The sequence below is a fragment of the Aquarana catesbeiana genome, linkage group LG04, assembly GCF_042186555.1.
Source record: "Aquarana catesbeiana isolate 2022-GZ linkage group LG04, ASM4218655v1, whole genome shotgun sequence".
Taxonomy (NCBI): Eukaryota; Metazoa; Chordata; class Amphibia; order Anura; family Ranidae; genus Aquarana; species Aquarana catesbeiana.
In genome coordinates this window covers 521775525-521788769 of record NC_133327.1, presented here as the reverse complement: position 1 = coordinate 521788769, position 13245 = coordinate 521775525, and the positions used below count along the sequence as shown (strand labels likewise).

Below are 13245 nucleotides of genomic sequence, written 5' to 3'. Positions count from 1 at the left end.
GGGACAAACGGAATACAGGCAAGTCATTGCCCCAGCTACTTTAGCTTTCATCCCCCAAGCTAATCCTAGCAGCTCCCTTAATGTGACCCCATTGACTGCATCCAGAGAATCGCTGATAGAGCGATCGATAGACAACTACATGCTGACTCCTTTGAATGCTACTCCGGTGCATCCGGAAGTCATTACCCCCCAGGAGGCCCAGACCAAGATATACCCCAAAACACAGGAGACTTATTCATCAAATTCTCTGAGTTACTGGAAAGGGGTCTGTCTATCACGGCCAGCAGGATCACCAATGACATTTGAGCTGACTTTCAAAATTTGGGCTCCAGGATGGAAGCAATAGAGCATAAGCTTGATATCACGGTGTCCAGGGCTAACCAAAATACTGACCACATACATGTAATACAAGAACAACTGGATGTGGCACTTAACAGGATAGACGACCTTGAAAACCGTTCCAGGAGGGACAATTTCAGGGTCAGAGGTATCCCGAAAATCTATCACAGACGACCCCAAAGCTATACAGGACCTCATTCAGACCCTCATCCCTGCCATATCTCCACACAAATTGGAATTGGACAGAGCACATAGGTCACTGGGCCCCCTCAGAAAGGATGGGACACCCAGGGACATAGTGGTGAAACCGCACTACTAGAGTATGAAAGAAGAGATTATGACAATCTCTCAACAAAAATCCCGTATATCTTTCCAAGGACAGGACATCCAGATCTTTTCGGACATTTCCCCAATGACTATTCAAAGGTGCAGAGCACTTAAACCACTGCTGCAGGTCCTGTCACAGAAGGAGATCAAATATTGGTGGGCCTTCCCCTTTGCACTTAAATTTAACTTCAAAGGCAGAACATACTCCTTCACCACCCTCCCAGAGGGCGAGCAGGTTCTACTTTCCCTAAAACTTATTTCACAAGAATCAGCAATGGACACCTCTAACATTCAAGCAGGAGCCTCCAAACGTCCTACTCCTACAAGTCCAATCTCTCCCACGTGGAAGACGAACAAAAGCAGGCGAGTAAAGGAACCCATGCCTACCTGAAGATCGATTACTTACTAGCTTTTTCTCCTTTCCTTCCAGGGCACTGCTCTGCAAGGCAAATACTACTGGGTTCTCCTTCTTGACCCGGGAGACCCTCCTGACACCCCTGCAATACCCCATTCAAACCCTTTGATGAGAGCGACTTTCCACCCCATCGTCGACTCTGCAACCTCACCATATAAAGGACTAGGGGCAAATGGATCCTATCATACCAAGTGATTCATCTGAGAGGGTTCTATCGATCCACACAGGAGAACTTATACTGAACTCTCGTCGATCAGCTTTGAGGACAGCCACCAATGCCTCAAGCTCATGAAGGGCTACCATGGAACACTCCCCCTGGGAAAAAGGGGCCTTCAAGGGCATATCTCGATATAGCCAGGCGTCATGTGACTTTTGGCATTATCTCCCTTACCCTAAGTGCCTCTCCTAACTCCCAAGTCCACCCCGCTCCAATCCCTTCCCCCACCTGATCCTTCCCCATCTGGTTTCAAAGGTCTAAGTTCGAATTGTCCCGATGGCTTTGTTCCGCTTATGCATTATCATTACGGTTTATGGATCTGTTAAGATTTTTAATTGTTATCTGTTTTAGCTCCAAGGTTGGCTATGGCTGGGGCAGCAGTCATGCGCCTCCATCCACCTCTCGAATATGGGTTTTCTACCTTCGAGTGATGGAAAGGCAGTCCTCCTGGAAGGCTGCCTAGATTGGTTACCTATTGACGAAGGAGGGAAGCTTTTCCCCTCCCTTCGCAGCCAGCCTCTGTTAGGCCTCTTTGCTTTTTCTCTTTCTCTCTTTTTCTTCCTTCTCACTAACCTCTTCTCTCTGGTTGCCAGCCCTCAGATGACGCCATTCCTCCCGACAGCTCCAGGTCCCAGGTTCCTCACCAAGCTGCACCCAAGAACAATCTAACCCATGCTAAAAAGGGTAAGTGATGTCCATGTCGATGCACCCCTTCTCACACAGGGTCATGCCTACTAACACCACAATTCCCCCATCACTCAGAATAGTATCCCATAATGTGCAGGGATTTAACTCGGCAATCAAGAGAAGGAAAATTCTCTAGTCATACCACTCCCAAAAAAAGGCAGTGGTGTTGATGCAGGAGACACACTTTCTGATATAATATACCCCCCATTCCTACACGCCCAATATCCACAATTTTATCTAGCAAATGCTAACGACAAAACAAAGGGGGTAGCAATACTAATTGCAGATGTAGAGAAACTTGAGTTCTACAATCATTCCAAGATTTCTATGCTAAATTATACCAGAAAGGCAACTCGGTTAACGAACCCGCTATAGAGGCCTTCCTTGAAGACCTAAATATCACCTCACTTAGCAAAGAACATAAGGACTTTATGGAAGCCCCCTTCTCCACAGAAGAAACCCTGGAAGTGATTAAAAATCTAAAAAGTGGCTCAGCTCCGGGACAAGACGGGTTCTCCACCCTTTATTACAAAACCTTTGCTACCACCCTAGTCCCACGCCTACCTTGTTTCCCCAAAAATAAGACCTAGCGTGATTGTCGGTGATGGCTGCAATATAAGCTCTACCCCTCAAATAATCCCTACCCTGTTTCCCTGAAAATAAGCCCTACCCTGAAAATAAGACCTACAAGGACTTTAACTAGGGCTTATTTGGGGGGTAGGTCTTATATTGCAGCCATCACCAACAATCACGCTAGGTCTTATTTTCGGGGAAAAAGGGTAACTAAATTTTTCAATTCCAAACCGAAGGGAGAAGGCATTGACACACATCTGAACACGGCTTTCATATCAGTTATCCCCAAACCAGAAAAAGACCGAACACAAGTAGAAAATTATAGACCCATCTCCCTAATTAACAATGATTTGAAAATATTCATCAAAATACTGGCCAACAGATTGAGCTCTTTTATTAACCAATACATCCACAAGGATCAAGTGCGTTTTATCCCAGGAAGACAGGGCCCTGATCAAATTAGGAGGGCGATAGACATCAGCTCAATCCTACAATCCAGCTGGGATGGAGGCCCCTATCAGGAAGGCCTCCTCCTACCATTAGATTTACAAAAGGCCTTCGATTCCCTCTCATGGCCATACCTATTTACAATCCTAAGGCTTTGGGGGTTCGGGGGAAAGTTTCCTGGGGCTATTACAATCCCTTTATTCCACCCCGGAAGCTAGGGTCAAACTTCAGGGCTATTACTCCAATCCCATCAAAATCTCCAGAGGCACTAGGCAAGGCTGCCCTCTTTCTCCACTTATCTTCGCCCTAGCGATTGAAACTCTGGCCATCACAATTAGATCAGACCAAAATATCAAGGGAGTGAGGTGCAGACAATCAGTCCACAAGTGCGCTCTTTTTGCAGACAATATCCTGCTCTTCGTCACCTCTCCAATAACCTTCCTCCCTAACATAAATAGACTTTTGGAATCCTTCGGGAACATTTCAGGTCTAAAAGTGAATATGAACAAATCACAAGCACTGAATATATCTCTACCCCCCTCACTGGCCGAACAATTGAAGCCCTCATATAAATTTAAGTGGCACAGTACATCAATCCGTTATCTAGGAATAAACCTTACCCCTAAGATTGACCAACTCTACCCGGCAAACTTCCCACCAATGTATCGCAAACTGGAAAATGACCTACAATCATGGTCCCTTCACAACATTTCATGGCTAGGCAAAATCCATTCCATTAAGATGACCCCACTACCTAGGCTTCTTTACTTATTTAGATCTCTCCCAATAGCGATTAGAAAAGATCATCTAAATTAATTCCAGGGAAAAATAATCAAATTTATCTGGGGCAAAAAAGGATACATATTAGCAAGACGTATTCTATACAGCCCCAAAACACGAGGAGGACTGGGTCTCCCGGAGCTCTTTAGATACTATCAAGCCTCCAGACTAGCTCAACTTTCAATGGTCTATTCTAGACATGAGAAACCAGATTGGATCACTATAGAGAGACAGGCGGCCCCCACATACACATTAGACTACCTGTTATGGTGCCCCCGAAAGTCTAAACCCCCAATAATGTCTCCTACTATCCCATTCCATGCAATTATGGGATGACAGGAAACATCTATCTGCTCTGACATCAGACATTCACCCGTTAGCTCACATATTTCAAAATCCCCTGTTCAAACCAGGTATGGCAATCAAATTCTTCCAATGGTGGTTGGATAATGGGATGTATCGCATTGGACACTATTTCACCCCATCGGGCCCGATCTCGTTGAAATACTGCACTGAAAAGTTGGATCTCCCCGATTCTGAGAAATTCAGATTTTATCAGTTTTCCCACTTCCTAACCTCTATCTGGGAAAACAAATCCGCCCCCCCCCCCCCAGATTTCTCAAACTATGAACGCTGGTGTGGCCAGGGATCAGAGCACAAGGGGGGTATATCCATAATCTACACATCATTATCAGAACCCACCTCCAAATTACCGTATATGGAAGCTTGGGAAAAGGACTTATGCCCTGTACACATGGTCGGATTTTCTGACGGAAAATGTGTGATAGGACCCTGTTGTCGGAAATTCCGACCGTGTGTGGCCTCCATCATACAAGTACATATTTGGGGGGCACACCATACAATGCATTTAAATTCAAGATGGTGCTGCTGTAAGACCTATAAACAGTACAAAATATTTTACAGCGCACACATACAAGAATGACATTTCCTGCAGGGCTAGTTAAAAACACCTGAACACCTGAACATATTCAAAAAATACGGGGGTTTGGTCACACTATATGGTCATATAGTGCTAAGCCCACTTACTGCGACAAAGTACCCCGAATTAGTGGGTCCTACACTAGTAATAGAATGGAAGATCCTCTGTCTCAACCATGGGAGCTGAACTCCTCTATGTGGGAGAACTAAAAGGGATACATCCTAATCACTGGTGGCCACTAAATAGGAGGTAATGAGGAGGGGGAGGGGTGCTCCAGCCCAAAAACCTGGTCAGGGCCTATTACAACATACAAGTACATATTTGGGGGGCACACCATACAATGCATTTAAATTCAAGATGGTGCTGCTGTAAGACCTATAAACAGTACAAAATATTTTACAGCGCACACATACAAGAATGACATTTCCTGCAGGGCTAGTTAAAAACACCTGAACATATTCAAAAAATACGGGGGTTTGGTCACACTATATGGTCATATAGTGCTAAGCCCACTTACTGCGACAAAGTACCCCGAATTAGTGGGTCCTACACTAGTAATAGAATGGAAGATCCTCTGTCTCAACCATGGGAGCTGAACTCCTCTATGTGGGAGAACTAAAAGGGATACATCCTAATCACTGGTGGCCACTAAATAGGAGGTAATGAGGAGGGGGAGGGGTGCTCCAGCCCAAAAACCTGGTCAGGGCCTATTACAACATACAAGTACATATTTGGGGGGCACACCATACAATGCATTTAAATTCAAGATGGTGCTGCTGTAAGACCTATAAACAGTACAAAATATTTTACAGCGCACACATACAAGAATGACATTTCCTGCAGGGCTAGTTAAAAACACCTGAACACCTGAACATATTCAAAAAATACGGGGGTTTGGTCACACTATATGGTCATATAGTGCTAAGCCCACTTACTGCGACAAAGTACCCCGAATTAGTGGGTCCTACACTAGTAATAGAATGGAAGATCCTCTGTCTCAACCATGGGAGCTGAACTCCTCTATGTGGGAGAACTAAAAGGGATACATCCTAATCACTGGTGGCCACTAAATAGGAGGTAATGAGGAGGGGGAGGGGTGCTCCAGCCCAAAAACCTGGTCAGGGCCTATTACAACATACAAGTACATATTTGGGGGGCACACCATACAATGCATTTAAATTCAAGATGGTGCTGCTGTAAGACCTATAAACAGTACAAAATATTTTACAGCGCACACATACAAGAATGACATTTCCTGCAGGGCTAGTTAAAAACACCTGAACACCTGAACATATTCAAAAAATACGGGGGTTTGGTCACACTATATGGTCATATAGTGCTAAGCCCACTTACTGCGACAAAGTACCCCGAATTAGTGGGTCCTACACTAGTAATAGAATGGAAGATCCTCTGTCTCAACCATGGGAGCTGAACTCCTCTATGTGGGAGAACTAAAAGGGATACATCCTAATCACTGGTGGCCACTAAATAGGAGGTAATGAGGAGGGGGAGGGGTGCTCCAGCCCAAAAACCTGGTCAGGGCCTATTACAACATACAAGTACATATTTGGGGGGCACACCATACAATGCATTTAAATTCAAGATGGTGCTGCTGTAAGACCTATAAACAGTACAAAATATTTTACAGCGCACACATACAAGAATGACATTTCCTGCAGGGCTAGTTAAAAACACCTGAACACCTGAACATATTCAAAAAATACGGGGGTTTGGTCACACTATATGGTCATATAGTGCTAAGCCCACTTACTGCGACAAAGTACCCCGAATTAGTGGGTCCTACACTAGTAATAGAATGGAAGATCCTCTGTCTCAACCATGGGAGCTGAACTCCTCTATGTGGGAGAACTAAAAGGGATACATCCTAATCACTGGTGGCCACTAAATAGGAGGTAATGAGGAGGGGGAGGGGTGCTCCAGCCCAAAAACCTGGTCAGGGCCTATTACAACATACAAGTACATATTTGGGGGGCACACCATACAATGCATTTAAATTCAAGATGGTGCTGCTGTAAGGAGTTCAGCTCCCATGGTTGAGACAGAGGATCTTCCATTCTATTACTAGTGTAGGACCCACTAATTCGGGGTACTTTGTCGCAGTAAGTGGGCTTAGCACTATATGACCATATAGTGTGACCAAACCCCCGTATTTTTTGAATATGTTCAGGTGTTCAGGTGTTTTTAACTAGCCCTGCAGGAAATGTCATTCTTGTATGTGTGCGCTGTAAAATATTTTGTACTGTTTATAGGTCTTACAGCAGCACCATCTTGAATTTAAATGCATTGTATGGTGTGCCCCCCAAATATGTACTTGTATGTTGTAATAGGCCCTGACCAGGTTTTTGGGCTGGAGCACCCCTCCCCCTCCTCATTACCTCCTATTTAGTGGCCACCAGTGATTAGGATGTATCCCTTTTAGTTCTCCCACATAGAGGAGTTCAGCTCCCATGGTTGAGACAGAGGATCTTCCATTCTATTACTAGTGTAGGACCCACTAATTCGGGGTACTTTGTCGCAGTAAGTGGGCTTAGCACTATATGACCATATAGTGTGACCAAACCCCCGTATTTTTTGAATATGTTCAGGTGTTCAGGTGTTTTTAACTAGCCCTGCAGGAAATGTCATTCTTGTATGTGTGCGCTGTAAAATATTTTGTACTGTTTATAGGTCTTACAGCAGCACCATCTTGAATTTAAATGCATTGTATGGTGTGCCCCCCAAATATGTACTTGTATGTTGTAATAGGCCCTGACCAGGTTTTTGGGCTGGAGCACCCCTCCCCCTCCTCATTACCTCCTATTTAGTGGCCACCAGTGATTAGGATGTATCCCTTTTAGTTCTCCCACATAGAGGAGTTCAGCTCCCATGGTTGAGACAGAGGATCTTCCATTCTATTACTAGTGTAGGACCCACTAATTCGGGGTACTTTGTCGCAGTAAGTGGGCTTAGCACTATATGACCATATAGTGTGACCAAACCCCCGTATTTTTTGAATATGTTCAGGTGTTCAGGTGTTTTTAACTAGCCCTGCAGGAAATGTCATTCTTGTATGTGTGCGCTGTAAAATATTTTGTACTGTTTATAGGTCTTACAGCAGCACCATCTTGAATTTAAATGCATTGTATGGTGTGCCCCCCAAATATGTACTTGTATGTTGTAATAGGCCCTGACCAGGTTTTTGGGCTGGAGCACCCCTCCCCCTCCTCATTACCTCCTATTTAGTGGCCACCAGTGATTAGGATGTATCCCTTTTAGTTCTCCCACATAGAGGAGTTCAGCTCCCATGGTTGAGACAGAGGATCTTCCATTCTATTACTAGTGTAGGACCCACTAATTCGGGGTACTTTGTCGCAGTAAGTGGGCTTAGCACTATATGACCATATAGTGTGACCAAACCCCCGTATTTTTTGAATATGTTCAGGTGTTCAGGTGTTTTTAACTAGCCCTGCAGGAAATGTCATTCTTGTATGTGTGCGCTGTAAAATATTTTGTACTGTTTATAGGTCTTACAGCAGCACCATCTTGAATTTAAATGCATTGTATGGTGTGCCCCCCAAATATGTACTTGTATGTTGTAATAGGCCCTGACCAGGTTTTTGGGCTGGAGCACCCCTCCCCCTCCTCATTACCTCCTATTTAGTGGCCACCAGTGATTAGGATGTATCCCTTTTAGTTCTCCCACATAGAGGAGTTCAGCTCCCATGGTTGAGACAGAGGATCTTCCATTCTATTACTAGTGTAGGACCCACTAATTCGGGGTACTTTGTCGCAGTAAGTGGGCTTAGCACTATATGACCATATAGTGTGACCAAACCCCCTTATTTTTTGAATATGTTCAGGTGTTCAGGTGTTTTTAACTAGCCCTGCAGGAAATGTCATTCTTGTATGTGTGCGCTGTAAAATATTTTGTACTGTGGCCTCCATCACACATTTTCCATCGGAATTTCAGACACACAAAGTTTGAGAGCTTGCTATAAAATTTTCCGACAACAAAATCCGTTGTCGGAAATTCCGATCGTGTGTACACGCATGCTCAGAATAAATTAAGAGATGAAAGCTATTGGCTACTGCCCCATTTATAGTCCTGACGTACGTGTTTTACGTCACCGCGTTCAGAACCATCGGATTTTCCGACAACTTTGTGTGACCGTGTGTATGCAAAACAAGTTTGAGCCAACATCCGTCGGAAAAAATCCATGGATTTTATTGTCGGAATGTCCGATCAATGTCCGACCGTGTGTACAGGGCATTACAGGAAACCTGGGCCTGGAGAAATGGCATAAAAGAGGAACGAGAGCATACAAAGGTATTTTGAACATTGCAATGATAGAAGCAAATCTGAAAGTACTAACCAGATGGTACCTGGTACCGGCGAGATTAGCTAAGATGTATCCCTCTACCTCCCCACTCTGCTTTAGGGTCTGCCAAGCCCAGGGATCCATGCTTCACATATGGTGGCAATGTCCAAGAATCAGAGGATTTTGGAACAAAATATTTAATCTTATCTGAAGAGTCTCAGGACTTGCGATCCCAAAAAACCCTCAAATAGCATTACTGAACACACACACATCCCCAAGATTCCTAAATACTCCAAAAGACTGATAGCATTTATGCATTTGGAGCGAAAATCACCATCGCTAAGGCATGGAAGAAACCAACAGTCTTCCTCTTAGCCACTAAGAGGAAGATCTCTTGGATTATGTCCCAAGAAAAACTGGTCAGCACCATCCTGGATAACACAAAAGTATTTGAGGCAATCTGGGAACCCTGGGCTGGGCATTTAGGCATATCCCTCATTCCAGGGAACAACGCAGTATGAACGTTTATACACGATTTTGGTACTGGCAACCTCCCCCCTCACTCGCTTTTTCTTCTGTTCTTTCCTTTCTACTCTTTTCTCTTCTATAAGATTAATAAAGTTCATGATACATTTAACCGGTTTTATATCAACCGACAGTTAAAGTATACTCATCCTCCATCTTCACTCTGGCAAGAGCATCTGAGCTCTAACCTCATACCACTGGGGTAGTTGTTGCTTTACGAGAAATTACAACAGCAGTTTACAGAACTTGTTAATCTGTATTGATTCAGAGTGCAAAAATGGAATTAAGATGTTTTGTACTGATTTACAATAAACAATTTAAAAACGAAAAAAAAAAAAAAAAAAAGAATTCAAAGAGCTCCACTTCCGGAAGAGAGTATGCTTACTACCCATACATATCTTATTCCAAACATATGGCAAGGAGTCTGTCAGGGAAAAGGAAAATCAAATGCTTTACTGTCATTTTCCTTTCCTGGTGTACTTCATGGCAGCATAGATACCCTCCTAGTATCATGAGTAGCCTCAAAATTTATGGGAGTGGGGTCCTATTGGGTGGGAGCAAGGCAGAGCTACCCAAAGGTATACTTTCTTATTATAAGTGTCACTAACCATCCTTAATACAAGTTTTTATACAGCTTTTATACAGTTTTAATACAGCATGAGCAGCTCTGTATGATACATACCTCAAATTTATTGGGGGATTTGAATTCTATTATTGGGATCAAGGCACAAGGTTGTTTATTGTGTACTGCGAGTACCATGCTATGCAACAGCATTATAGACCAGTTCGAGCCTGAGAAAAAGAAGAATTGAGGACAATGAAAAAAAAAAAAAAACAGATGAGATCACATAAACAACCCCACACCATGACCTCTTCACCAAATAATTTGAACCAGTGCACAAAGCAAGGTCCATAAAGACATGGATGAGCGAGTTTGGGATGGAGGAACATGACTGGCCTGCACAGTGTCCTGACCTCAACCCGATAGAACACCTTTGGGATGATTTAGAGTAGAGACTGCAAGCCTAGCCTTCTTGTCCAACATCAGTGCCTGACCTTACAAATACACTTCTGGGAGAATGGTCAAACATTCCCATAGACACACTCCTAAACCTTGTGGACAGCCTTACCAGAAGAGTTAAAGCTATTATAGCTGCAAAGGGTGGGCCAACTAAATATTGAACCCTACAGACTAAGACTGCGTTACCATTAAAGCTCATGTGTAGGGATGGGCCAAACACCCCCCTGTTCGGTTTGCAACAGAACTCCGTGACAGGGGAAATGTTCTAACCTAAACAGCGAATCCCATTGAAGTCCATGGGAGCCGAACAGGAAAAATCAATAGTACCCATTTTGAAGGCTTATATGCAAGTAATTGCCCATAAAAGGGGTATGGGGGTCTGGGTACTGCCCTGGGGGACATGTATCAATATTTTTTTTAAACAATTGTTTTATAAACACCAGTAATTTTAATAGTGCTTGAAGTGCAACAATAAAAATGAAAAATTCCTTTAAATATAGTGCCTCCCCCAGTCCATACCAGGCCCTATGGCATGGGATCCCCCCAAAATCAATACCAGACCCTTATCCGAGCATGCAGCCCAGCAGGTCAGGAAAAAGGAAGGGATGAGCGAGCAGCTCCCCTCCTCCTGAACCATACCAGGCCACATGCCCTCAACATAGATAGGGGGTGGGTGCTTTGGGGCCACCCCAAAGCACCTTGTCCCCATGTTGATGGGGACAAGGGCCCCTTCCTAACAACTTTGGGATGTGGTTGTCGGGATCTGTGGGTGGGGGGCTTGTCGGAAGCTGGAAGCCCCCTTTAACAAGGGGGCTCCCAGATCCCACCCCCCCATGTGAACGGTTATCGGGTACATCCTACCCCTACCCATTCACCAAAAAAGTGTCAAAAAGAAATAACCACAAGAAACTGTTTTTGACAAGTCCTTTATTAAAAAATATAAAAATAGTGTCCCGCGATGTAAATCCATCTTCAATCACAATGCCCTCCAGACCTGAAAAATAAAAATGGTCTCACCTCCCGCCGTATGCCTGCTCTGCGCTTACAGATTACTTATATAGGCAAGGGGCGGGGACACCTGGCTACATTACCCAGTGGCACCACCCCTTCTGACATTATGTGATGCCAGAAGGGGGCGGAGCCCCCAGGTGACATGGGGGCTGAGATCTGGGAGCCTTCTTTTTAAAGGAGGCTTCCAGATTCCGATAAGCCCCCCGCCCGCAGACCCCGACAACCACAGCCCGGGGTTGTTGGGAAGAGGCCCTTGTCACCATTAACATGGGGACAAGGTGCTTTGGGACGGGGGGGCAGAGCACCCACCCTCCCATGTTGAGGGCATGTGGCCTGGTATGGTTTAGGAGGGGGGAGCCGCTTGCTCATCCCCTCTCCTTTCCTGACCTGCTGGGCTGCATGCTCAGATAAGGGTCTGGTATGGATTTTGGGGGGGACCCCACGCCGTTTATTTTTTTTTGTTTTTTTTTTTACTGGCACTTTTTTTTATTCAGCTGTCAGTGGGGAAACCCCACATTTTTTTTTCACTTTTTAATTGCCAGCAGTGTTTTTTTTATAGTCAGCTGTCAACGGAGAAGCCCAGCTGATGATTTATCGGTTGTTACGAACACTGCAGCCAGCTCCTTAACAACCAGCTATTCACTGCACCCTGGATGGGCAAAGCTTTGCCCAATTAGGGCTCAGAATGCACTGTGCAGCGTGCAGTGCATTGCAGGGCATTCAGCGGAGCGAACACTGGGCAAACGCCCTGTAAATTTGGGTGTTTGCTGAATGGGCAAACAGGCATGTTCCAGCCGAACTTTTGCTCAGCCTGAACCGTTCGCCCAACTCTACTGCACATATGTGTCAATGGGTAGTCACTGCCTATGTGCTGAGAGCACGCTCACTGTGCACTCTCAGCAAAAAGACCAAGTTGTTGTCAAAGACACCTCTCTGTCAGGGGGAAAGTTCCATAGACAATGGTCACATGATCACCAATCCCTTTCGCCTATTTAAAGCAATGCCAGGATGAGCGGGAAGGGGTTAGGATTGCAATACCAATAAGATAACCTGATGGGTCTGGTGCTTTTTTCCCCTTCCTTAGCAATAAAAGTCTGGCAAGGTTTCTAGCAAGGATGAGCTCAGGCGTGTTCGCAAGTCCACGTGCCCGCGCCTGCCAGGAAGCTGACACTCCACAGCGCTAATTACAGGCAGTGAGACATTTCCTGGTCCATGGCTGCACAGATTGGGAAATGTCTCACTGCCTGTGATTAGCACTGCTGAGTGTCAGTTTCCTGGTGGGTGCGGGCACGGGCACATGGACTTGCGAACACGCCTGAGCTCAGCCTTAGTTTCTAGTCCTTCTCAGCTGTATTAAAAAAAAGCCTCATCTTCAATTTTCCTCACTTCACGTTTCAACACCCTTTAAATTAACAGAAGTGAGGGTTTCATTTCCCCAGTGGGAGCAAAAACAGCAATAAAAACTTGACAGGGGTTCTAACCCTTCCACATGCTATGAGTGGCTAGACTAACAGAGGCTGAAGCAAAACAAAGTAGAACTAAAGGCAAAACTTTTTTCCATTTTTGGATAGAGTAAGGAAGGTTTATAACTTTTTTTGCCATCTGTGTACCACTGGGGAGATTTCCCTTCACTTACTGTCCATA

General features: G+C 44.8%; 1 protein-coding gene across 2 annotated transcripts in view; it reads right to left on the bottom strand.

Moving 5' to 3' along the window:
• LOC141140520 (sulfotransferase 6B1-like) overlaps positions 1-13245 on the bottom strand; it is a 104126-nt gene that overhangs the window by 89831 nt on the left and 1050 nt on the right. For both annotated transcript variants that reach the window (XM_073627810.1, XM_073627808.1), the window contains exon 2: positions 10252-10361. In XM_073627810.1, coding sequence (XP_073483911.1) covers positions 10252-10361 — 110 coding nt within the window. The remainder of the gene's footprint in view (positions 1-10251; positions 10362-13245) is intronic.